Source organism: Sarcophilus harrisii, chromosome 1, assembly GCF_902635505.1.
Source record: "Sarcophilus harrisii chromosome 1, mSarHar1.11, whole genome shotgun sequence".
Classification (NCBI taxonomy): domain Eukaryota; kingdom Metazoa; phylum Chordata; class Mammalia; order Dasyuromorphia; family Dasyuridae; genus Sarcophilus; species Sarcophilus harrisii.
In genome coordinates, this window is record NC_045426.1 from 655282189 (window position 1) to 655308606 (window position 26418).

A 26418-nucleotide genomic window follows, 5' to 3' on the forward strand; every position below is an offset into this window, starting at 1 on the left:
CTGATCTGACCAAATGTGGAATTTCTTAAGTACACTTTCTAACTGGGCAGCTATGGCGATCTCAACCTCAGTTTCCTCGTATGTAAAACAGACAATGGTGAGGAAAGTGCTTTTAGACCAGAGAGTATTAAAGAAATCTGAGCTCATATTATTATTTGCTCATTTTTACCTGTTGTTTATTAAGGAGAAGTTTAAGTTTCACTCACTTGTTTGAGATCGCTGTCATGAAAGGCAACTCTGGTCTTTCCCACAACCTCTAGTCAAATTATGGAATTCTGGACTATCTCAAATAGATCATGGTTATATAAAAACTCTCAGGTCACTTAAAAATGTCACTCACCTCTCTAGGATGCTGTATCCTTATTTATCAAATGGGGATGAGACTTGTATGACCAAAGTCATATTTTTGTGTGTGTGTGTGAAGAAAATAAATGCTTTGTAAACCTTAAAGGGCTCTAATTGTGAGCTATTGTGGAGAGAACCATAGGCTCATGGAAGGAGGGACCTTGGAGGTCAATTAGTCCAACTTCCCCATTACACAGAGGAAAAAACTGAGATCAGAGAAAGAAAGTGAATTGCCCAGGATCATATAGGAGGGTTGGCGGCAGAACCGTTCTACTTTATTAATTCTGATCTTGCTACATCTAGTGGAGGGCCAGAATACACAAAACTTGGATTGGAAACTTAGCTAGACCACTTGCCATTTGTGAGTGCCTGGAAAAATCACTATAACTCTGACCCTCACTACATGGGGACTAATGATCCTGGCAACCTTTACCTCGTAGGTCTGTGCAGGCAAAAAGTGCTTGTAAACATTGAAGTGATATAAAAAATGGATGCTGTTACGTAAGGACACATTTTAAAAAAAATTATAGGCTTAAGCCTTCCCTTACACATTAGACTTTCCAATATACAGTATATACATTATACAACTGACATTTAAATTCCATGCAGTGACCTGTTAACAGGAAGGGGCAGCACGTTGGGGTAGGGTGATATAATTGGTTATCTCCCAATCCAGAGCCAGCTGAGGTGGGTGGGCTTTGTGTTTTATGGGGAATAATTCTGAATGTCCACGGTACTGTGAAAGCCTTCCTCAAAAGTATTTCCCTTTAAGAAGAAGAAATATATACCCAACTGTGGAAACCATTGTCTGCCATGGAAACAGCTTGTCAGAGCTGGGAGGGCTGTTAGAACACAGAGCGTCAGAATTGGAAGCTGCCTTAGAATACAAGGTGTTGGAACAGGGAATATCAGAGCTAGAAGGAATTTTAGGACCTAGAATGTAGAATGTCATAGTTGTAGAAAGCCTTAGAACAGAGAATGTGAGAGATGGGAGGGTCCTTAGAACCCAGGATGTCGGAGCTGGGAGGGCCCTTAGAACCCAGGATGTCAGAGCTGGGAGGGCCCTTAGAGCCCAGGAGGTCAGGGCTGGGAGGGCCCTTAGAACCCAGGATGTCGGAGCTGGGAGGGCCCTTAGAGCCCAGGAGGTCAGGGCTGGGACGAATCTTAGGAAACAAAATGTTAAAACGGGATGTCAGAGGTTGAAAAGATCTTAGAATCTAGAATGTAGGTGGGAAGACTCTTCACAGAACAAGTATAGAATGCAAGAGGGTCCTTAGAATAGAAAATGTGAGGGCTAGTAGGGATCTTAGAACACAGAATGTCAGTACTCAGGGGGATCTTAGAACAGATGATGTCAAATCTGGGAGAAAAGCTAAAATGTTTCCTTAGAATAAAGAATTCAGAAAGTCATAGAACTAGTCTAGTTGATCCTATCAAACAGTACTAGATCATTTGCACAAATTAGCATAATTACAATAGATACAGATGCTCTAAGCCCTATCCTTTAGTCACTGAAAAGCAGTGTGGTCCGGTGAAAAGAACTTCAGATGTGGAGGTCTGGCCTGTATACCTGTACCTGTAGGATGTTAGGCAGCTCACTCCCCATCTCTCAGCATCAGTTTCCCCAACTGTAAAAAGGGGGGTTAGGCTAGAAGCCTTTGAAGGTCCTTTTGGTCTGGATGTTCTGTGGCTATATTCTACTGTAGGTCCAGTTCTCAGTCCCATGATCCTATAAAGCGTGGATAGCCCCTAGAACCTGACAAGTTTTATCCTCAGGCCTGAATGTTGCAGAGATCTGTGATTTCCTTAGGGTGGGTGCTTTCTATATGGAGGCAAATTCAGCTCCTCTTTACCCCAGCAGGTAGTCTTTAGTGGTTTCTGTGGCCATAAACCTCAAATCGTTGGTTTTAGCCAGGATTTTGATGGAATCTCTGAGCCCAAGTTCGCTTCCTTAGGAAAGAGCCTGCAAAATATTCCTTCTTCTCCATCTGGGATGATGATTCCATAGCCCATTAAAGTTCCCCAAGTATTTTCTTCTTGACAATTCTGTGAGGCTGAACAATAGACCATCCGGGCTTTTTCTGGCGTGGCAGCACTCACCAGGACTTGGGGCAGAGGCCCAGCCTCCGAGAGCCCAAGAACCCTGGCAGCCATGGCAAGGTAAGGCAGCTTTTGTTTCTGAAATTCTTCAGAATCCATCAGTTTACATTTCCATGAAGTTGGTTAAAGCAGTTAGATGTAGGTATTTTCATTTACATCAGCCCTGCTATGTTTTGATTCCATTTTGCTTTCAGACCATGGGACATAGGGTCATAGAGTTAGAGATGGGGAGGACCTTAAAAGCTATTGAACCAACTCATTTTACAGATGGGGAAACTGAAGCATAGGGTCATTTCTAGGATACATAGCTAGTAAAGTCTGAGGAGGAATTTGAATTCTAGTTTCCTGGACAGCAAGTCTGGTACCTTATCTCCCACACAGCATGCTCCCTCTATCTGTAATCATTTCATCTCTTCTTAGGGTACGGTGGCTTGTGGTCGGTCACAAGTTGGACAGTTACCTGACACTGCTTTGTTGTTTTTTAGGCTTGTGAGTGTGAGAACCTTAATGACTATTGTTGCCTATCTCATTTTTGGAACCCACGAAGGTTCACTTGCTTAGAGAACATTAGGAAAGGATGATTCCACTTTGAGTGGAGAGCGCTGGCATAGAAAAAGTGTCTTGGATAGGTCCAAACCTATCATTTTGTTTAATTGGATAGTTATTTGGGGATTTATTCCCTCAGAGACAATTGTGGTTTCTTAAGGACTGGATGGATTTTAATGAAAGTGAGAGACAGAGCTGGTGAATGAGTATCATCAGATCTAATGAATGTCAGAACTAGGGCCCCTTAGAACACAGAATGTCAGAACTGGGGGCCCTTAGAACGTGAGATCTGGGGGCCCTTAAATACAGAATGTCAGAACTGTCCTTAGAACACAGAATGTGAGAGCTGGGAGGGCCCTTAGAACATGAAATCTGGGGGCCCTTACAGAATGTCAGAACTGCCCTTAGAACACAGAATGTCAGAACTGGGGGCCCTTAGAATATAGAATGTCAGAAATGGGGGCCCTTAGAACATGAAATCTGGGAGGCCTTAAATACAGAATGTCAGAACTGCCCTTAGAACACAGAATGTCAGAACTGGGGGCCCTTAGAACATGAAATGTCAGAACCGGGGGCCCTTAGAACTTAGAATGTCAGAGCTGGGGGCCCTTACATAACACAGGTAAGAACTGGGGGGCCCTTAGAAAATGAAAATGTCAGAACTGCGGGCCCTTAGAACACAGAATGTCAGAACTGGGGGCCCTTAGAACACAGAATGTCAGAGCTAGGGGCCCTTATATAACACAGGTCAGAACTGGGGGGCCCTTAGAACATGAAATGTCGGAGTTGAGAGATACTTAAAACACAGAAGGTCAGACCTAGGAGGAAGGCTCTTAGAACAGATTGTCAGAGCTGAAAGGAATAATACTAGGATATAAAATATGGGATGTCAAGCCTGAAAGGGATCAGGATATAGATTGTCAGAACTATGAGGGCCTTTAGCAATTATCTGCTCTAGTCTCTTTATTTTATAGATGAGGAGACTGAGACCCAGAGGGGAAAGTAACAAAGTCACACAACTTATTAGTGCTAGAACAGTCTAAACCTTGGTCTACTAGGTAACAGTCCAAGGTTTTCCAACTATACCATGCGGCTGCAATTCATAGTATCAAAAACATGTTTAAAACTGAGATTTAACTCAGCCCAGTACTTTCTCTTTCCAGCCTACTAAATTCCAGAGCTCACATGAACTCACAAAGAATCATTAAAGGATGTGAAAACCGATCTCCACATTTTACAAGGATGAAGTGACTCATTCAAGTCCATCCAACAAGTCACTAGCAGAGGCAGGACTATTCCCCAGATCATGTGCCTCTCAGTTCCACTGCACAATGTTAGTTTGCTGGGGTGGACATGGGTGTTTTCCAAAGTTGCTGACTACCTTGACATTGAATGACAACTCTGAGGGTTTGGGATTCAGGGCAACATGTTTGAACGGAATGCAGAGGGAAAGACCATTTGTCCATTTTGGGAGTTTGGCAGGGCTTGGAATGTGGGTAGAAGGGCATGTCTTAATAATTTTGTTTTCATTTTTCCAAGGGCTAGCTTTGTCAAACAACAGGAGTCAGAGAATTTGTAGTACAGCCCGACACCTCCCCTTTTTTCCCTGTCCTTGGTGGGTGGGGAAGGTGAGGAGCTATTGGATGAAGCTAGCAGCAGCTCAGGGATACGGCTCCTTGTGTGAGGGTGCTAAATTGAGCTAGAGTCCTCAGCTAAGATTCCTGGAGCTTGAAGAAGAGCTGTAGTTAGAGAAAATTCTGAGTCTGGGCCCCAATCAGTCCAGGATCCTTTCAACAATTCCAAGGCCTTCCCAGGCCTTCTACTTTTCTCCTGATGAAGAAAAGTGGTCAGCAAACTCTCTGGGTTCTTCTGGACCCCATATCCTTTCCAATGAGTATAGAGCAAGTGGGATGCTAGAAAAAGACAAGATAAAGATTCATATGTGCTTGGAGCTCATCAATATTATCTAGACTTGAAATCTCTGCAAGTCTCAAGTCTTCCTTGTTCCTGGAGAGAACTCCTTAGCTAGATAGTCAGTTTAGAAAAACTTCCTTAGTTAACACTGCCATCCTCTGTAGCAAAGGTAGATGGCCTGGGTTCAGTGGCCTTGGGATAGAGTTGTAATGTCAGTAAGAACTTAGACCAAGGGAGCTGCTCAAGAGATTCCAAAGTATCCCACACATCCATTGCTTAAAGGGTATTTAACCTGTTGATTGCCGGTCTTGTCTGTCTCCCTTTGAGTTTTTCTAAGCTTCTTAGAGCCACAGGTTTTGGGGAAAGATCACCAGAATTCATCTAGTCTTACCCAGCAGCCTTTGCTAATTTCCTTCAGTGACCTAGGGAAAAAGACTCTGCCAGCGGACAGCTCTTGTTAGAAAGTTCTCTTTTGCAGTTGAGTTGAGATTCACTTTCCCATGGGCACCTGTCACTCCTCTGTCCTAGTTCAGACCCCTGGAGACAAACAAGTTGGCCCCTTCCTCCACGTGACAGCCCTTCAGAAGTCTTGTCTTTGGCTGCAAAAATGGAAGTTTTTCTGAACTGTAGGACAGGTAGGCACGAACATCCAATGGCATGTGCTGTCACCTGCATTCCTAGGATGGTGGCCCAGGACCTGCGGAATCACAGAAGATTGGGAAGGAACCTTGAAGGTCATCTCATGCAATCCCCTCATTGTATAGAGAAGGGGACGGAGGCCAAAAAAGAGGGGAAGGAACTTGTCGGAGGACATACAGGGAGTGAGCGGAAGGAGTGAGGTCTGACCTCGGGGCTTCTGATTCTGAGTATTCCATAGCATTAGGAAATCCTGTTATTCTAGACACAAGCTGTTGGGCTGGTTTCTGAGCAGCCGACCCCTGGAGGAGGTTCTTTGTGCAAGGGGAGAGCTGAGTTTCTCACTGAGGGGAACATTAAAAGAGAGGCAGTTTATCCCTATGGAAAGAGGTATCCTTTGTGATCAATTGTCCATCGGAGTGGCATCTATAGAAAGGAGAGGTCTAAGTGGTAGTCTGATCTCAAATCTCTTCTTTGGGACCAGTTCAAGGCTTTTTTTTTTTCAGTTCTTCTTTCTTTCCTTTCCTTCCTTCCTTCTTTCTTTCCTTTCCTTCCCTTCCCTTTTCTTCCCTCCCCCTTCCTTCCTTCCTTCTTTTTCCTTCCTTCCTTCCTCCCTTCTTTCTTTCCTTTTCCTTCCTTCCATTTTTCCTTCCTTCCTTCCTTTCCTTCTTTCCTTTCCCTTCCTTCCTTTCCCTCCCTCCCTTCCTTCCTTCCTTTTCCTTCCTTCTTTCCTTTTCCTTCCTTCCTTCTTTTTCCTTCCTTCCTTCTTTCCTTTTCCTTCCTTCCTTCCTTCCTTCCTTCCTTCCTTCCTTCCTTCCTTCCTTCCTTCCTTCCTTCTTTCCTTCCTTTTTAGCTTTCTTTCTAGTCCTCTTTTCTTTCTATTCTTTCTTTTTTTTTTTCTGTAGGATGAAATTGTGTGGGACTGGAAGGGTTATTTAGTGCAACTTTCTCATTTTATAGATGAGGAAACCAGGGTCCAGAGAATCGAAGTGTCTTGTCCAAGGTGACCCAGGCAATAGATCCAGGATTATGATTCAAGCTGAGCTCTACATAGGAGCCAAACAGTACCCTCTGCTCCCCCCAGGTAGCAGTTCTTGGGGAGAGGCTTATAGAATAAGTTTTCAAGGTCAGGTGACATACAGTCTGGGTAGATCTGGTTCAGCCTGGATTCATGGCCTGGGAGCACTGAAAAATTAAGCGGCTTGACCATGGTTATACAGCTAGTAGGTATCAGAGGCAGGATTCACTCTAGGTCTTCCTGACTCCAAGACTACGCTGAGCTGAATCTGTCTGGTTATATCCATTTGGGGAGAGAGATCTAGGAAACTCAAGATGAGTTTGTGTGTGGAGCTTGTCAGAGCACAGCCACATCTTGGGGGGGAGTGTCCATGTTAGAAACTGGTGGGGTACTTGGCTAAGTACTGAGAGGAAAGCCAGGGGGTCACTTGGTGCCTGGGGCACTGGCTACATGATGCTTAAAAAGAAATGGTCCTGGACCAAACTTCAAAAGGATTTGATGTGCTGATCTGCCCTTTCATACATCATTTAATTTGGGGCTAGAATCAGAATAAGGAATGCAGGGCGAAGGCTACTGGAGATGAGGACGGATCCATTCTCTCTCCACTTCTTTCTTCTCTGCTCACATCCCTTTGAGGAATGGTGAGTGGGAAAGGAGGGAGGATTGGAGAGTGACCCTGTTTGAAAAAGTGCCAATACTGGATTGTTAAAAAAATAAAATATTTTCAAGCAGCTGTAGAATATATGAGATGTCGGAGACAGATGGGAGGTGGTGCCCTTGGTAGGATGGTTTTCAGAATGAGGGGGTGATGAGCTCTGCTGGGCACCAGGAAGAGTGTGTACAGGAAGCAACTGGTAACTGGATTCCTTCTTTGCTTCCATATCTGGGCTCTTGGATTCATGACATGCTAGAGGAAAAAACATAGTTTTGATTAGTTTTAGAAAGAAAAAAGAAAGCCAATGATGGATGTAAAAGGAGACATTTTCACTCATCTCCTCTTTCCTCTACTCACTGGTCATAAAAGGGAAATTGTAATACTTTTTACTCTTCATTGCTACTAACAGATTCTTTCTTTACTCAAGCAACTTCTCCTTTGAGATTCATGCTATTTAGATTTATCAACCAACCATATCCAGGTGGCTATTCTCTATTACTCTCCAGGACCTTGGTATACTGGTAACCATTTAACAACCTGTAATGTCTGCACCAAACATTTTAAAATTTAATCTGCATTACTGATATTTACTTTATCCCTTTCTTACATATAGAAATCAACAAAACAAAAAATTAAGGCCTGACTTGTGGTATTTGCTGATTTCCGAGGTATAAAATTAAATTATAAAATTTAAGTGAAATTTATGAAAATGTAACAATTGACTCTTGAGTAATGATGTAAGCTGGCTTCAGAATACCCCTGCCTAGGATACTTCTCTTCTTTCCATAATAAGTTTATTGTCTGGTTTACAATCTTTCTCTTCATCCAAACTCCTGATTTTATACGAGGGGACTTCAACATACATATTAATACTCCCTCATACAACCTTACTTCCCAGTACCTTAAACTACTAAATTCTCATGATCTATTCCCCTATTCTCCTGCAGCCTACACAGAAATAATCATACCTTTGATCTCGACATCATCATTCTATTTTCATGTTTAGAAACTTCAAAATTCCTTTCTCTGGTCACAATATTTTATCATTTTATCTTTTCCTTTGCCATATGACCCCTGAACCTGATCTTCATTTTCATTGTGTTTGCCAATCTCACTTCCTTTAGTGCTTTCCCAGGCCATCGCCCTAGACTGGGTATATTCTCCTTTCTTCCCAATTTCACTTTCACTCCCCACCTCTCAATAAGCCTCAAGAGCTCCTTATTATCTCTAGGATCAAGTATAACATTGTCTGACATACTACACAGTCCTATCCTACTCTTCTAAGACATTTTCTTCCTCTTCAATCAATCTACAATCCAGCTACATTGGTCTACTCCTTCTTCATAGCACAAATGCTACTTCCCAGCTCCCTTTTCAGAATTTGTTCTTCATGCCTGAAAACTATCTTTCTTTATCTTTTTTCTTATCTTCCTTTAATAACAGAACTCAAATCCTACCTACTGCAGGAGACTTATCCCAGTTCCTCCCCATCCTTAGGTATACTTATTGTCTTTTGAAATTATTTTCCATCTAATCTATATTTATCTCATATGTACATAATTATTTACATGACATCTCCCCAATTAGCATGTGAGAGTAGAGATTGTTTTTGCATTGTATAGCATTTAGCATGGTGCCTGGTATGCAACAAGTACTTAATAAATGATCATTGATCAATTTATAATATCTCCAACAAGAGCTCAACTAGCCTCTACTTGATGAGGAGAACCTCCATTCTCACAATGATGAGAAATTTGCTACCTTTTGCAGCAATCCCTTCACTTTGGGGCAACTTTCCTTATTAGGAAGTTTTTCATTATTTTCAGCTTAAATTTCTCTCTTTAAAATATTTCCCAATTTCTCCTGCTTCTGTTGTCTGGAGTTAATCCTTCAATGTGACTGTCCTTCAGATACTTGAAGAGTGACCACATCCTCTAAGTCTTCTTTTCTCCAGGTTAAATGTCTTCAGTTCCACATTAAGTTTAAGCTTATGTGCTATACAAATGTTAGTTATTATTATTATTATTATTAATACTGTTATTATTATTGTTATCTGTATATTCACTTAACCTTTAGTAGCCACATTTTCCTTAGCTATAAAAATGAGAAGTTGGACTAGAATAGTATTTATAGCGTTTTTTAAGGTTTGCAGAACACTTTGAAAATGTCTTGTTTGATCTTCATAACAACTTTGGGAGATAAGTGCTATTATATGAACATTTTACCTTTAAGGAAACTGAGGCAAACAGAAGTTAAGTAATTTGCCCAGAGTCACCCAGCTAGTGAGTGTCTGAGGCTGGATTTGAATCAGGTCTTTCTGATTTCAAATCTAGAGCTACCTAGCTCAAAGGTCCCTTTTAGCTCCTCTGATATCCTTAAGGTTCCTTCTCACTTTGACATCCAAGGAATCTCTAAAATAAAGAACTCAGCCCCGAGTTTTTTTCCACAGACCTTGTTTCCTGATCCTCTGTGACCATTGAAGACCTGTTCAGGAGGCAAAGAAAATGACAGAGAGGTGATGACTTTGTGTATTGCCATTTCTTCAATACAAGGGTCTGAGATCTCCAGGTGAGCCCTCCCTTCTGGCTCTCCACCAACCAAGACGCGATCCCTCTCTGCCTTGGTAGGTAATTCTGCTTTGTTGACAAAGTCACATCTAGTGATCTTCTCTGTGGTCTTATACCTACAGCCTGTCATTCAAAGTAGCCCTAACCAAAAGCCTGTGCCCCATTAGTAAAAACCCAGGGTGCCCTCCATGCCCTGATAAATGAGGAGAAAGATAGGGTGGGAGATGCTTGACAAATTCTGCATTTCAAATCCACAAAGAGTTACTCGACACCTGCTATGTGTATAATTCCAACTAAGACACTATGTACATAAGGAGCTATGGATACAAAGGATGAAAATAAAGCATCTTCTGTCCTAAAGGAACTTACATTTTACTGATGGGGAAGGAGATTCACCATAGATACAGAAAAGTAAATATAAGATCATTTGAGGAAAAGAGATCATTAGAGGTTGGGAAAAACAAGGAAGACTTCCTACCAGAGGCAGTGTCTGAGCTGAGCCCTGAAGGAAGAGAAGAATTTTGAGAGGCAATATGTTTCATTTCACCCATGGAAAAGACTGATGCTGCAAATGTTTGGAGTTGGGAACTAGATTGGCCAGTTTGGATAGAATGGAATTTGCAGAAAGGGAAGCAATATGAAATAAGGTTGAAAAGATAGGTGGGAGCCAGAGTATAGACGGTCTTAAATGCTAGACTGAGGAGCTTGTGTTTTATTCCAGAGGCAATTGGGAGCCATTGAAGGTTTTTGAGCAAAGAAGTGACATGTTCCGATCCATGTCCTAGGAATACTCCTTTGGCAAATGTGTGGAGAGAGGGTTGAGGGACTGGTGGAAGAGAAATTAATGATTGATGAAATAATAAAGGGTTTTTGGAAGAACTGAAGGGAATACAAGCTCAGGGGTATTCTATCATTCTAGAAGAAGGCTTTAGGTACAGGTTCAGTTAAGCAGAGAGGGACTAAGGATCTTAGCCACATCATCTGGTTCCACTACTGATGAACATAGGAATTTTGACTTGCTCTGATACCAATTTGCCCTCCTTCGGCAGCCTAGCGATCCTCTACTCTGGTGGGGAGGTGTTTGCAATATTAATGTAGAACTTAGTGTAAATACCCAATTGGCTTAGCCCCCTGAAACACAGAACTTCCGAGCACAAGTGATCCATTAAACTCAGCCTTCCTTGTAGCAGGGATCACAGGCATTCCTCACCAAATCAAATTCATCTAGGAACTTTCCTGAGAGTTGTCAAGGAAGGAGGAAGTTTTGCAAAAATATAGTGAATGTGCAACTTTTGAACTAAGTCCATTATATTTTGTTTTGGAAAATCACAGAATTTCAATCTCAGAATGGCAAAGGACTTCAGAGCCCATACCTGGACAAGTGTCCCCTCTACAATATTAACTTTCCTTTTTAAAAAGTTGATTTTATTGATTTTTTGGGGTAATTATATCATCTCCATTTCTGAACATATCCCTCCTTTTTCTTCTGCCCCTCTTCTTAACCTTATAACAAAGAATGAAAAGAAACAGAAAAAAGCAGAAAAATTAACCAAGACATTCTCTGAATTTGAAGTAAATGCAATATTCCACACTTACAGTCCCCTACTTCTGCAATCAAGGGAAGGAATGAGAACATTTTCTCATTGCTGGGGTCAAGCTTGGTCACGATAATTATGTAAGATTCAATTTTATTTTGGGGGGAATTACAAGATCAATTTTTAATAATCTATTATGTGTAATTATAGAGTTTCTGCCATGCCTTCTGTTTCTCTTCATCCCTTCCCTTGAGGGATCTTACTCTATACTGACCTTCTAGATTGGTAAAGTCATTCACTATCAAGGTGTGGTGGAAAGAAATTAGGATGGAAGAAAAGATTTAGGAATGCTTCATACATCCTTAGACATTCTACAGCTTAAGTGACTCGTTTTGAATTGGGGAAACTGAGGCTTAGAAAAGAAAAGCAATTTGTTTAAGATTATGCAATAGGTGAATTATAGAGCTGGCTTTGAATGAATGTCTCCTGTCTCTAAATTCATGGTGCTATTTGCTATGCCTTGCTGCTTCTTGTGAATTTGAGGCATAATAATTCTGTCATTTGTGAACTGTGGGACTTTGGGTATATGATTGAACTAGCATGAGCCTCAGTTTCCTCATCTATAAAATGGGGAGAATCATTTTTACCTGACTTACTTCACAGAGCATGTTAGGAAGAAAGTGATTTTTAAACTTATGTGTCATAGAAATGCAAACCAATTATTGTTATCAGATTTTTGTACCACAATCAATTATTTACCTTTCTTCCATCACCTCTGGCTTTTCTTCTGATCTGTAAGGAACCAAACACACTTGTCATCTCAGGACTTGGGCATTCAGGGGTTAAAATGACTTCAGAGGGCACTTAGACTGCAAACTGACTAGGAATCCTTCTCCCCTAATATATATATATGTATATATACATATACATACATATATCTCCAAATGTTGGAGATATATATCTCCAACATTTGGATATCTAGCCTTCTCCTGAAAGTCTCCACTTGTCATGTCCCCCAGTGCCATAAGATATCTAGACTCACCTGAGCTTCTCCTAAAGGTATTTTCCTCTGAAAATACAAACCAAAAAGAGTTCCTATTCCCACAACCACTATACTGGCCCAAACTGGATCTTAGAACCTTTCATAATGGCTCATTCCATGCATGCAGTGTGTGTTTGGGATACAAATGACAAGGTCACAGGCTGACTTCATGCACAGTCTCTCTGACCTCTGTTCCTCCTAGGATATTCCCCCAAGTTTCATGGTTTCTCAAGTTCCCAATAGCATTTATACATATTCTTAAGTAACATCCTATGCTCCCATTCCAAGTCTCAAAAACATTATTCATGGATTCCAAGCTCCTAATACATATTTACTTGCTCTATTTTTTTCACAGTCTAAACCCACATGCACATTCATAACACTTTTTCCATGTTATGTCTTTCATAGTTCCTTCCAACTAATCTATATCTATTTCTTTATAAACAAACATTTACTAATCACCTAATATACATCAACACTGTACTAAGTAATAGGGGTACAAAGAGACCAAAGATATTCCCTGCTCTCAAGGAGCTTCCAATCCAATGGGGAAGACAACATGCAAACAACTATATACAAAGCAAGCAATACGCAGGATAAATATGAAATAATTTAAAAGGAGAAAGGGGTTAGGAAAGGCTTCCTGTAGAAGGTGGGATTTTAGTCGGGTTTAAAGGAAGCCAAGGAAATCAATAATCAGAATGGAGGAGGAAGAGTATTGCAGGCCTGGGGGCAACTGGAGAAAATGCTGAGAGATGGAGTGTCTTGTTTGTGGGACAATCAGGAGGCCAATGCCACTGGATGGAAGATTTGAAGAGTAAAATGTAAGAATATTGGAAAGTTATGAAGAGTTTTGAATGTTAAACAGAGGATTTTGTATTTGAGCCTGGAGGCAATAAGAAACCATCTGAGTTTATTGAATAAGGGGGGACATGATCAGACCTGTTGGCTGATTGTTGTCCTTTGATCATAAAAAGAACCAAAATCACATCACTATTATTTAGAGTCAAGTTAGTGTGCCTGACTGTGGCTGATCAGACCAATACAAGCTCTGAATGTTCTGCCACGGGTCAGACACAAATTGTCCTTATGAACATTGGGGGAGCTTCTCTAACTTTGCTCATATCATGTTTCTTTTGGACTAATCCAATTCTGCTTTGCTCATAGAGCATGGCAACTTCTCTGATAAGGGCACGTCATACTTGGTGGTCTTGTGCCAATGTCTCCCATGTCATGCAATCAGTTCTAAAGTTCTTAAGAGACACTGTGAGAGTGAGTTCTCCCTACTCCAATCTATCCTCTGTTCAGCCAATAATATGATTTTCCTAAAGTATAGGTCTGATCAAAAATGGAAAGCAGCCTTGAAAAGGGGTCGGCAGTCCTTGTTCCAGAGGGACTAGCTCCCTGAACACATCCTACAGTTGCAGGCTATTGTAGCAATCAAGGTATGAAATGAGGGCCTACACTGAAGTGCTGGCAGTGTCAGAATAGAAAAGAGTGTATATTTATCTATTGGTCTGTCAATCTAACATCTACCTATCTACTTATCTGTCTACCTATCCATCCATCCATCCATCCATCTATCCATCTATCTATCATCTATCTATCCATCTATCCATTTATCTATCTATCCATCTATCTATCTATCTATCTATCCATCCATATATCTATCTATCCATCCATCCATCTATCCATCCATCTAGCTCTCCATCCATCTATCTATCCATCTATCTACCTATTAATCCATCTATTTATCTATCTATCATTCTATCATCTATTTATCATTCCATCATCTCTCTATTATCTATATATTTCTCTATCATCTCTCTATCTAGGTCTCTCTATATTTCTATCATCTCTCTCTTTCTCTCTCTCTCATGCTATCCATCTTCTATCTGTCTGTCCATGTGTTTACCTATCTATCTAATCTGGTGTCCCAGAGACTTAATGAAATTCCAACCTTTTAATAATAGAAAACTACACTAAGACTTAGGACACCCTATGTTATGTGTAATATATACATGTGAAGAAATATACATGATATAGTATACATATGTATTTATATGTGCATGTGCATACAATGTAAATTCATTGATAAAAAATGTTGCTAACACAGGCCCAAGAAGAGATCCCTGGGACCCTCAATTAGATCTCCCTCCAATCTGACACTGACTTTTTTCTTGATAACTCTTAGTGTCTGGTCAAATAAGTAGCTCTAAATCCTTTTGAATGTATGTGCTCAGCTACCTGGATCTCTCCATCTTTTTCATAGTTTCCCCAACATACTCTGTCAAACTGCTGAAACTGATACAAGCTAAGCCTCTGGCATTTCCTAATGCCGTCAAAAGTGGCAGTGAGGTAGGTCTGTCATTAGTCAGTCTGTGCTGATTCTTAGTCATCACTCTTTCTATTTGTAAGTCCCCACACACCATCCTTTTAATGTTGCCAGGACTCCACGGTGAGTCCACTGAGGAAGACTTTGCTTTTGTCTTTTTCCTAGAAAAGTAAGACAGTTTCCTGTCTACAGTCCTGTTCCATCACTGGCTCTATCTCAGCATTCACTTACTCCATTTTTGGTTTCCTAGGATATAGCTTGTGTAGTTCTGGTGATTTGAACTTATTAAAGGCAACATAGGCAGGCATGGAACATAATATATGGATGCCTTTGGAGGGCAGTTAGATACCCTCTCTTCATTTATCTTATTTTTTGTTTCATTGTCCCTTGTCTTGAATTGTTTTCTTTGGCAGAGAAAACAGAAGTTAAAAAACTCAAATTATATTTGTAAATCATATAGCACATAATCCAATGTGCCTGGGGCATTGGAAGTGCTTTAATAAACGTTTATTCCCTACATAAGTATTTTCTTTCTCACTGATTCCTTTACTCCAAATGTGATTTTATCTTTTCTTTGATGTTCTTGACTCTAACAAAATTACACCTCCCAAACTGAACACCCCCTTTTTGCCTCTAGAGGCATTTCAAGATGTCTAGCAATATTTTCAAGATTTCTTCTGTTATTTGTCCCCATATGAATCATTAGAAGCAATTACTGGTCACCTGGTCTGACAAGTCTTGGGAGGCCCTTCTATCATAGGTAAGAAATATGCTGACCTTTTTAATTGTTCATATCAGATCACTAAACATGAACCTCAGTTTCTATTGGTAAAATATTATCATCCATTACTGCTTGTCTTTTCTTCCTCTGTATCTCTTCCTGATACTACCTATGGATTCATAGCAGGATTTTTAGCATCAAAGCAAATGCTTTCTTTTTAGAGCTTCTGGATTTTCCATCTACAGTAGGGATAAAATGAAATCCTTTAACAGTCTGGTGAAACCTATGGATTTCTTTTCAGAATAATATTTTTAAGTGCATGAAATAAAATGCAAAGGAAACCAATTCTATTGGCATATGATTATTATGTATATGAATGTGTATCTCTCTGTATGTATGTATGTATGTATGTATGGGTTATTTAAGTGGCTTGGAGTCAGGAAGACTCATCTACATGGGTTCAAATTGATTTCAAACACTTGTTAATTGTGTGATCCTGGGGAAGTCACTTAACCCTGTTCAACTCATTTCTTTGTCTGTAAAAAGAGCTGGAGAAGAAAATCTTGGTCAAGAAGTATCTTTACCAAGAAAATCCCAAATGGGGTCATGAGGAGAAGGACACAATTGAAAACCACTGAACAACAACAATATATATATATGTATACATATCTATATCTATTATTCCTCTCCCTCCCTTTTTTTTTCTTCTCCTCCTCCTATCTCTCTCTTCTGCCTCTCTCCCTCTCTCTCCCTCTCTCTGTGCTTCTCCCTCTCCTTCTCTTTCTCCCTCTCCCTCCTTCCCTCCCTCTTCTTTCTCTGTTTTCTTTCTTTCTTTCTTTCTTTCTTTCTTTCTTTCTTTCTTTCTTTCTTTCTTTCTTTCTTTCTTTCTTTCTCTTTCTCTCTTTCTTTCTTTCTTTCTTTCTTTCTTTCTTTCTTTCTTTCTTTCTTTCTCTCTCTCTTTCTTTCTTTCTCTCTTTCTTTCTTTCTCTCTGTCTGTCTCTCTGTCTGTCTCTCCCTTTCCCTCTCTCTTCTCTCCCCCCTTCTCTCCCAATTTCATGTACTTTAAATTAAGAACCTCTGATTTACAGGAGACGTCTCATCTCAATTACTTAGAGCCAACTATTCAGAAATTCAACTCAGTTCAAACCAGTTCAACTCAGAGTTCAACTGTTTTTTGTGTCATATTTATCCATTGATCAACCAAACTCTTCATGTGGGTTAGAATACTTTGTCTCTTCATATCCTTTCTTTCTTTATTTTTACATTGAAGAGCTTTTCTATTTATTCCCAAGGAACACTTCATTTTTCCTGACAACATGGTAGGGTTCAGGATTTTATGAATCTAATTTGTGCTCATTCCATTGGGAGCAGAGTATGTCGGTTCCTAGATTCCAATATGGCCACCCTCTCCTTCCCAGCCCCTCCTGCTCTCATGCACAAAAGTGTTACATACCTTTCTCTCCTGGCTTTGATTCTTTCTTCTTCATATCTGAAAGAAAGCAAAAGATAAAGCTCATAACTATATGCAACAACATGAGAAGTCCTATATCCTTCTGTTCTGGAATACATTAGATACCTCTAGGTTGAGAGTATAGAAACAATTTTGTTTTATATCCTAATAAGATTAAAATATACTGTAAAACTTTTGTATCCAGTATTGCTCATGTTGGTATAGTTAGAGAGGCAGGGCAGCTACCAGTTGCACTAATGCAGGACTAGAATAGACAAAGACAAGGAGATAAAGAGAATTTCTGGGTTAGTGTTCCCCAAAAAGGTCCTTGTATAGTGGCCATAGAGGTGATTGCCTGGACAAGAGGGAGAGAAAGAAACCCAGATGGGGATTATGTGCAGCTCCTGGGGATCTGATTACACGGGCAACTTGTTTTCCTTGCATAATGTGTGAAGTTGTAGGCATGAAGAATATCACAGAGGATGACATGAAAGATAGCAATGATGGGGATTTTGACGACTTTTCTAAATGCTTCCTCATTCACTCAGGTGCAGAACCCTGGATGTCAGATGTTGAGATTCACTTGGAATTGAAATTAATTAACTAATTAAATTAGTTAAGTCAAAAGGCCTAAGGATTGCTTTTGGTCCAATAGCTTTACCATCTTCCATATGCTCTGGAATCCAGCCGCACTGGTCTTTTTGGTATTCCTTGCACACGACACTCTATTTTTCAATTCTGTGCATTTTTCCCTGGCTGATCTCCATGCCTGGAATGCTCTTCCTTCTCATGGCAGACTCCTGGCTTCCTTCAAGATTTAGCTCAAATTGCACTTTCTGCAGGAGGCCTTGCCTAGTATCCCCACTGCCTGTGAGTTGACCTCTTATTTACAGGATGTATTTCATTTGCAAATAGTTATTTATATTTTGTCTTCCTCAGTAGCATGTGAACTATTAAGCAGAGGGACTTTTTCTGTCCTTTTTTTTTCTTTATATTCCTAGTGCTTAGTACAGAAACTTTAAGCATTTAGTAAATGCTTTTTGACTAACTGCAGTCTAAATTTATTGAATAGCTTCAACATTTTGAGAGATAGACACAAGACAGAATTATCAAGTCTTGCTGTTAGAAGGGATTGGAGCCATCAAATACATGGAGCAGAAATGGGACAAAGAGTAACAATCAAATTTTTATATAAGGATAAATATTGTAGCAGTGAGTGCTATCTAAAAGTGGAATGAGTGGCCTCAGGGGGGTTAATTTCCCATCTTTGTGACTCAGGTGGAGGCCAGAAGACGATATTGCTGAATATCATGGCCTTCTGAGGTTTTTTCCAACCCTGTAATCCCATGGTTCCAATTCTGCTTTCTAGGGTTACAAAACCCACACATTCCTTCTGTATGGTGGCCCTTTAAATACATCAACAGGAATCATGTGTTTTGTTCTCTCTCTTCAAATAAATCTTCTCTTCTCCAATTTAAGTCCTTTTTGTTCCCCCAACCATTCCTCATAAACCATGATTTCCAGATGCTTTTTTGTTTTAGTTCTTTCCTTTGAACACTTACTAGTTCCAAAGAATTTACTTTCATAGACTTCAAAGGATCTGTTATTTGACTGGTATGGGAAATGCCACCAGTAGTTAGTGATACTCCTTTATCAGATAGTTTCATATGTTTCTATGCCCTTCCTCAACCCAAATTCATCAGAGGGCAGCCAGTATTCTGGTGATGACTGTCACTAGTCCTTCTAATGGGAGATACATCAGTCCATCACAAAGTCTTTTATGTGAAGTCTTTCTCAGTGGATGGGACCAGTTTCAGCTTCATTTCCATTGGAACAGTTTTTAAATACCTAGAATTACTCTCCAGCCTCAGAATGGAATGGGAGACAGACCTGGTGCAATGTGGTTCCCAGGAGGGGACGCAATGCTTCTGATGTGCTCTGAATATATGGGAAATGGCGCAATGTAGATCATGGAGAGGAATGCTCCAGAGGAGGTGAGCATTCCAGGTTGGAGGGCAAAACTGACACTTACTGTTGAATGCAGTCAGGAATCTGCACGTGTTCCATGGGGATGAGCTGTTCCAATTCTTCCAGGCTGTGCACATATTGGATCTTACTGATGAACTTCACACTAGGAAGAAAATATGATGGAGATGCAGGTTAATTGGTAACAGTGTGTGGGAGGTGAATGATAAAAGTGACCAAAGATTTTAGGGTCTGTGAGACACTGTAGGGATTATTTATAGTTCAGGAGTTCTTAACCTGGAGGTCCCTGAACTTTTTCTTTTAAGTTTTGATACTGTATTACAATATAATTGGTTTCCTTTGTAATTTTATGTATTTTATATTATATACTTAAAATATGATTCTAAGAAAATATCCATAAGTTCCATTAGATTGTCAAAGGGGTACCCAGGGCATGTTAAAAGTTTACAAATGTTTGGTCTTCTATATCTCCCTTGGTTTATCAGTGAGGAAATTTAGAAGTAACTTGTTCATGCTCATGAAGCTAGCGAGGGGCAGAGAATGAATGAATGGAACTCAGACTGGAAGGGATCTTAGAGGTCATCTATATCTTGCAGGCATTCCTTCTACAGTTGATAGATGGTTATCCAACTGTCATTTCTAATCATCCCCCTCATCTCCAGGGAGGATGATAATTCTCTCTCTCTGTCTCTTGCTTTAAGATGTATATTCATTATCTTACAACAGAGACTAGGGGCAGGCCCTCTTTAATACCCAAGGGAGATAATTAATTGAATCAAATATAGAAGGAAGTTCAGAGACTGTCTAGCCTACAATTTTTTTCTTTTACATTTGGGGAAAGTGAAGCTCAGCCAGGAGATGGAAAGAGCACATTACAATGGAAAGAGCCCCATATTTGGATTAAGGGAACCTAGATTTTGGATTAACCATTTCTTACCTGTGTAACCTTGTCTCTGTGGGTCTCAGTTTCCTTAATAAAGGTATTGGACTTGATGGTTTTTTATAGTCCTATACATCTTTAAATCTGTGATTCTAAGAAACTTGCTTAAAATCACACAAGCAGTAAGTGGCAGAGCAGAGATTTGTCTCTATGACCATTGTTTTTACACTACACTAATTCAGCTGTTTTTCGGTCCTGCGTGTGGAGATCAGGGAGCTCTATTGGAGAGAGTTCTCTTTATTTCACCCCTCTGACCCACACTGGTCAGAAGGTTTATTGCTTACCTGATGAAGGGCCTGGAAATGGCCAACACTGTTCGAATAAACCAAGATGGGTGAACAATGATTAAGGATTTTAGGTTTTTCCGAAGTCTGTTGGGAAAGGCAAAAAGGAAAAAAAGAAAATTCAACAGTCACATTTCTTTATCTTCCCTTTCCTCTCTGCCTCTCTCCTTCCTTTCTTCCTTCCCTTCTTTCCATCATGCTGTATAATTCTGTCCAGGCTTCAAGTGCAGTATCCATTCACTGCTTCAACCTTACTCTTGCTCAATAAAGAAGCTTTGAAATTCTTTGGTTCTCATGTGGGCCAGTTTGTCCCTCTTTAGGCAGACTGGTGGCCCCTGCTTCTTGTAGATCAATATATTGATGTCAGATTTAATGCAGACATCCAAGCCTCCTAGGTAGCAGGGAGCACAGGTGTTTACCAGAAAACCCAGCAATTGACATTCATTTCTTTAGTATCTACCATGTGTAAGACATATTGCTGCTATGCATTGAGGAAGTCGGTGCAGTGGATAGAGTGCTGGATTTGCAATTAGGAAGAGTTTAAATTCAGCCTTGGACACTCAGGTTCCTCATCTGTAAAATGGGGGTAATAATGGCACCTACCTCCTGGGTTATTATGAGGATGAAATGAGATAACAGTTGCAAAGTGCTTTGCAGATCTTAAAATGATATATAAATGCTAAGTAATGTTATTATTACAATGCTATATAGGTAATATAAAAGTGAAGAAACATTTAAATTCTGCCTTTGAATATGGGCAAATCACCAATCTATCTGTCTCTCAAGCAATTCTTTTAGATCTATAGGTTATAGACAGATGGTGATCTGAGTTGGTAGAGAGTGTTTCCATAACGAATGAAATCACACCGTCTAGATGTATTGACATAATAATATCTAATACTCATGGACAAAAATGGCAGATCTAGAAGGGTTCTTACAACACAGAAATGGCAGAACTGGAAAGGCAATTAGGTCTTATGCAAGAGGATTTTGGAGTTGGGATGGACTTTGGCAAATGTCTAACCAGGGGTTATTAACCTTTTCTATGTTATGGACTTTTTTGGCAGTACTCCTGAAGCCAATGGGACTTTCTCAGAATAATGTTTTTAAATGCATAAAAGATCATAAAAGGGGAAGAGTGGGAGAAAAATTTGGAACACAAGGTTTTGCAAGGTGGAGTGTTGAAAACTATCTTTACATGTATTTTGAAAATAAAAAGCTAATTTTGTCAAAAAAAGATCATAGAGAAAATTAAAAGTCAGTGAAGATAAAGATTATATTTCCCCATCCAAGTTTAAGGAGCTCTCTCATTTAGATCAAGCCAAATCCTCTCATTTTATAGATGGGGAAACTGAGTCACACAGTGAGTAAATGATTTGTTCAGGGTCACATAAGGGCCTCCATTGGGCAAGCCTTCCTTGTTGACTTCAAATCCAGTGCTTTCCCCATAACACTATACTACTTCTTCTGATACTCACCTTCTGTCAATCATCTGATAACATTTCTTCAGCCAGCCAATACCTGGCATTCTCCGTCTTGGGGTGGCTCCATTCAGATACACAATCATATAATCTTCAGCCACAAGGAGCTCCAAACTGCTAATGACATACCTGGGAACCAAAGTCAAGAGTCTGAGTAGGGGGTTTTCTGTAACCAAATATCTGCCTCATATGCTGTTTCGGGAGACTCTCATGACCACTTTCCACTCTGGGCAGTCGTTGGTGCCTAGTTTTCCTGAGGGGGATGGTCAGCTGCCTTTTGCCTACCCTACAAAGGGCTCATGAGATTAGCCATTCCCTCTCTTGTACACACCTGATTACCTTCATTTTATAGATGGGGAAACTGAGACAAACAGTATTAAGTGACTTGCCCAGAGTCACACACTAGAAAAAAAGCCTGAAATAGGATTTGAACTCAGTCCTTCCTGATTCCAAATCCTGTACTCTATTTATTGCATCACCTAGCTCTCGATCCTATTTGCATTATGTCCCATTCCTTCCCACCTTCCCATAAGCTCACTGAAGTCAGGAATAGCAGTGGGCTTTTTGATCTCTTTAGCCCTAGAATCAAGCCCAAGGTCTTGCCCATAGAAGATATTTAATAGATGTTTGCTGTATTTTATTGAACCTTTCTTTCTAAAAAATAATTCTCTAGTTTTATGTGTGAGAATAAAGTGTCCCTTCACCTCAGGATCCAGATTCAGCTGCTTGCTTGGTCAAGGTGCAGGCCTATCGCTTACCGAAGAGCATGGCTACAGCTACCCCATCCACCCAAAGCATCCAAAATGCCAGCAGGGCCTGGGGCCTGGCTTATATCAGACTATCTTTGGTAGTGGATGCTATGCAAGATAACAGGTCCTCCTGGTGGCAAGAATTAAGTGGCAAAAATGGAGATAATAATACTCTTAGAATGTTGGAGCTGGGAGGGACCCTAGGAACATATAGTCTGACCCTCATTTTCATTGATAAAAAGTAGCTTAGGTGGGTAGAGGGGTGAGTCTCAAGATAGGAAGGCCTGAGTTCAAATCTAGGGTGAATAAAATTTGTAAAGTAGTGCTTTATAAATCTAAAAGTGACATATAAATCTTTCTTATTCTTGTTATTGTTATCATGAGGCAAATGGGAGTCACTAAATACAATGAAGAATTTGAGGAGGAAGATATCACTTTCACCTGAATAGCGATCAGGGAAGGCTCTCAAAGCGGTCCTCAAACCATGGGCCAGATGCAGCAGCTGAGGACGTTTATCCCCCTCACCCAGGGCTATGAAGTTTCTTTATTTAAAGGCCCACAAAACAAAGTTTTTGTTTTTACTATAGTCCGGCCCTCCAATAGTCTGAGGGACAGTGAAGTGGCCCCCTATTTAAAAAGTTTGAGGACCCCCTAATAATTAGGCTTTAGGGTAAAGGAATGGAAGTTCTTAGAATCTATGCCATATCCCCAAAATACATTTTGCCCTCTATCTCCTCCTTGTCTTGGTTTACAAAGAGTTGGTCCTTTCCACTTCTAAAACTTAGTGATTATGTCATACCCATGTAATCTTGCTGAATTTCATATCTTTAAAAAGAAAGGCTTATACCAGATGACCAAGGTCATTTTCCAGCTCTAAAGCTACGATTGTATGAAAGTCAGAGACCCAAGAATTCAAAATTCTTTATTGTTCTCTTGTCCACAAAGGAAAAAGTTCATATTCCTTGTTTGACACTCAAGGACCTTTCCCATCTTATCTCATATGACTTTTTCCCATATACTCTATGACTCAGTCATCAAAACAGTTTTCTGTTCCCTGAGCTCACCTTGAGCTTTTCTCCCTTCATGCCTTAGTTCATGCTGTTGTCATGTCTGGAATGCTCCCCTTTCCCTTCTTTGCCTGGTGAGCTCCTAATTATCCTTCAAAGCCCAACTTCAATAACAATAATGGATGATTACATAGTATTCTATATATAAGATTCTATTTGATCCTCTCAACAACCCTGTGATAAGACATTTATGAGACATTTTAAACCTATTTAACAATTGAGGAAATTCAGACTCAGAAATTAATCTATCTGCCTATGATCACCTAGAGAACATCAGAGGTACACTCAGGTCCCTCCTTTAAATTCAACCAGCTTATTACTACCTCCTGCTTCCTCCTTTACTTGCCAAAGAAGTCATTTAGACATTTCTTCTTAGCTTCCTGAGAGCACTTTGACATCTCTTTATAACAGACTTAAAATATTATAAAATAGTTATTTATATTTGTTTTATTTCCCTAGTAGACTGTGAGCTCCATGAACATAGGGATCAACCAAATTTTGTATTTCCATCCATACCCAGTTGAGTGTTCATCATAAAAGTAACTTCATTCCTAGACAACTCTGCACCCCCATGCCAGAAGGCTTCTGTGAGGCTGAAAGCCTCTTCTTCATGACAACTTACAAGAAGAGGTTTTCCATTATGTAATGGTAATCTGGAGAGTTACTGTCTGGGAGATAGCAGGCTGCAAAGACGATGATAGCATTCAAACCTTCACCGTAGTATCCTGGGAGAAAAAGACAGTGCATTACAGAGTGAACACCACTGGCAGATTCAATCCCTTTGTGCTCCTTCCAATTCTTTGATTTTATTAGCTCAAGAATTTGAAGCGTACCAGTACTTCCTGCCTTCTTGCCCTACTCCCCATCTTGTGGCATTCTCCAAATATTTCTTCCCTCTGGAGTTTGTAATATCTCCTTCACCACCGGCATTTTGAAGGCCCATTGAGCTGAAATAGATCCAAAGTAGCCTAGTTCTCTGCCTTCAATTAGTGAAATAATTATTATTCCATTTTATTTTCATTTTGGGCATATGAACGTTATTTAATGACCAGACTAAGTTCTTCCCAGGAATGCTGGTACACAGACATTACCCAGAGTTTCCCAAGATTTGCAAGCTTTGTATCTTGGAAAGAACTTTTATCCTCTGAGAAGCCATGTAGAGAGATGGAAAAACAAGGGGATGGGAAGACTAACTGATGCTGCTTTGACAAAAATCATGGAAAGCAAGCAAAGTTGAAATTTGGCATTGCAGTTGAAGCTGCATGAAGGAGGGGTGAGGAGTAATCCAGCAGCTTGAAGTATAGAGCAGATTGAAGTTTTTAAATCTACTAGAATCCAGTCCACAGTACCTGTCCTTTTTGCTTTTCTGCAGTGATGCCTTCCTTTACTATGTCACTTCCCAGTTTCCCTCAAACTGGTGAAAGGAGAGATAGAGACAAAAAGATTGACACCTCCCTTGGCCCTTTGGCTGCTTCCATCATAGTGTGCAAATAGAAGCCTATTTCTTTAAGAGTGAGAGAAATTATTATTAAGAAATGAGAGAAAAATCTCATTTTAGGCCCAGTCCCTATAAAAGAATCAATCTTTAAAGGATTTGGGGGAAAAAGGATTTTTTAAAAAAAGACTTTGAAGGCTGATTGATGAGATTGCGCTAACTCTTAGGGAAAATCTTGGTAGGCCATATCCAATTAGGGGACCGAACTTTGGTTTAGAGTATAAATAGAAACAGACAAGTTGTTGCCCCAAAGCACCTTGTATTTCTTCTTTAGAATTTGGAGTGACTTAGATCATGAAGGAGAAAGCCAACCAGAGTGCTCTAAATGGAGATGGATTCCCAATCTAGATTGCTTGAGATGGCTGAGTCTCACAATCAAACCACATTTTCAACAGGAGGAGCGGAAAACTTCTGACCTACCTCCTCATTAAATGTCCACCAATCAAGGTTGATTTTTACTTGTCAGGGAGCATTTCCTTTCAAAAATATTTAAGGCTTTCAGGGTCTCCATGATTTTGTTTTTGCTTTTCCAAGAGAAACTACTGATCTGCAATTTATTGGTTATTAACTAGCCTAATTAACAAATTGATTAGTAATTACTCAGAAACTATCTCTTGGGTTGTTTCATTAGTTACAAGTGATCATTTAAGTATCTGTTTTACTCAAAGTTTTGATTAAAAATACAGCCACCTAAAATGATTTCTGCCAAGTAGGTGATTTCTGAATTATACATAACTGCTAGACTGCTTATGAATGCAGAGAAAGATTTAATAAGGAAACAAGTCAGGAAACGAGCAGTAAGAAGTAGAAGCTGTGTGTTTCTTTAGATAACTGCTCTGCACATAATGTTCAGCCAATGTCCCACTGGGCTATGCTTTGTTAATCCAGCATCTGTTTAGAGCCTTCCAGTGACAAGTAACTCATTAGTTATGAAGGCAACCAACTCTACTTTTGGAGAGCTTTAATTATTAGGATGGAGACAGGGAGGTGGCTCATTGAACTGAGTCTTGGGCCTGATGTTAGGAAGCCCTGAGTTCAAATCTGACCTCAAACACTCCCTAGACATATGACTCTAAGCAAACCCACTTAGCATCTGTTTTTCTTAATCCACTGGAGAAGGAAATGGCAATCCATGCTAGCATTTTTACCATTAAAACCCCATGTGAGTTCATGAAGAATCAAGTATAATTGAACAACAACACAATTATTAGGAAGTTTTTTTTATTTTTTATTTTTTTTTTACTAATATTGAGCTTCAATCTGCCTTGTGACTTTTACCCACTAGTCCACTTTCTCCTCATTATAGTCTTGAAAAAGCAAGAATTTTTATCTCCATTTAATTAATGAGAAATCTGAAGATCTGAGAAATAAATAGATTAAGCTCATATCAGTAGGTGGCAGAATTGGGATTTATTCTAAATTTCCTTACTCTCATATTTCTCATATAAAATATCCTAAGAATAGTAAAAAAAGAAAAAAAGAGGAAATAAAAGAAGATAAAGATGTGTAATGTATGGGAATTTGTCTCACCATCTCTATCTCGTTGGGTCTC

The 26418-nt window shown here is 39.9% G+C and overlaps 1 protein-coding gene across 2 annotated transcripts in view; it reads right to left on the reverse strand.

The window, feature by feature from the left end:
- Positions 1 to 6328: 6328 nt before the first annotated feature.
- Positions 6329 to 26418, reverse strand: part of ATCAY (ATCAY kinesin light chain interacting caytaxin) — a 45580-nt gene continuing 25490 nt past the window's right edge. For both annotated transcript variants that reach the window (XM_031947855.1, XM_031947856.1), the window contains 8 exons: positions 23994 to 24096; positions 21553 to 21684; positions 20075 to 20161; positions 18897 to 18995; positions 16868 to 16903; positions 12076 to 12108; positions 9666 to 9698; positions 6329 to 7466 (listed from right to left, as the gene is read on the reverse strand). In XM_031947855.1, coding sequence (XP_031803715.1) covers positions 7457 to 7466; positions 9666 to 9698; positions 12076 to 12108; positions 16868 to 16903; positions 18897 to 18995; positions 20075 to 20161; positions 21553 to 21684; positions 23994 to 24096 — 533 coding nt within the window. In that variant the 3' untranslated portion in view covers positions 6329 to 7456. The remainder of the gene's footprint in view (positions 7467 to 9665; positions 9699 to 12075; positions 12109 to 16867; positions 16904 to 18896; positions 18996 to 20074; positions 20162 to 21552; positions 21685 to 23993; positions 24097 to 26418) is intronic.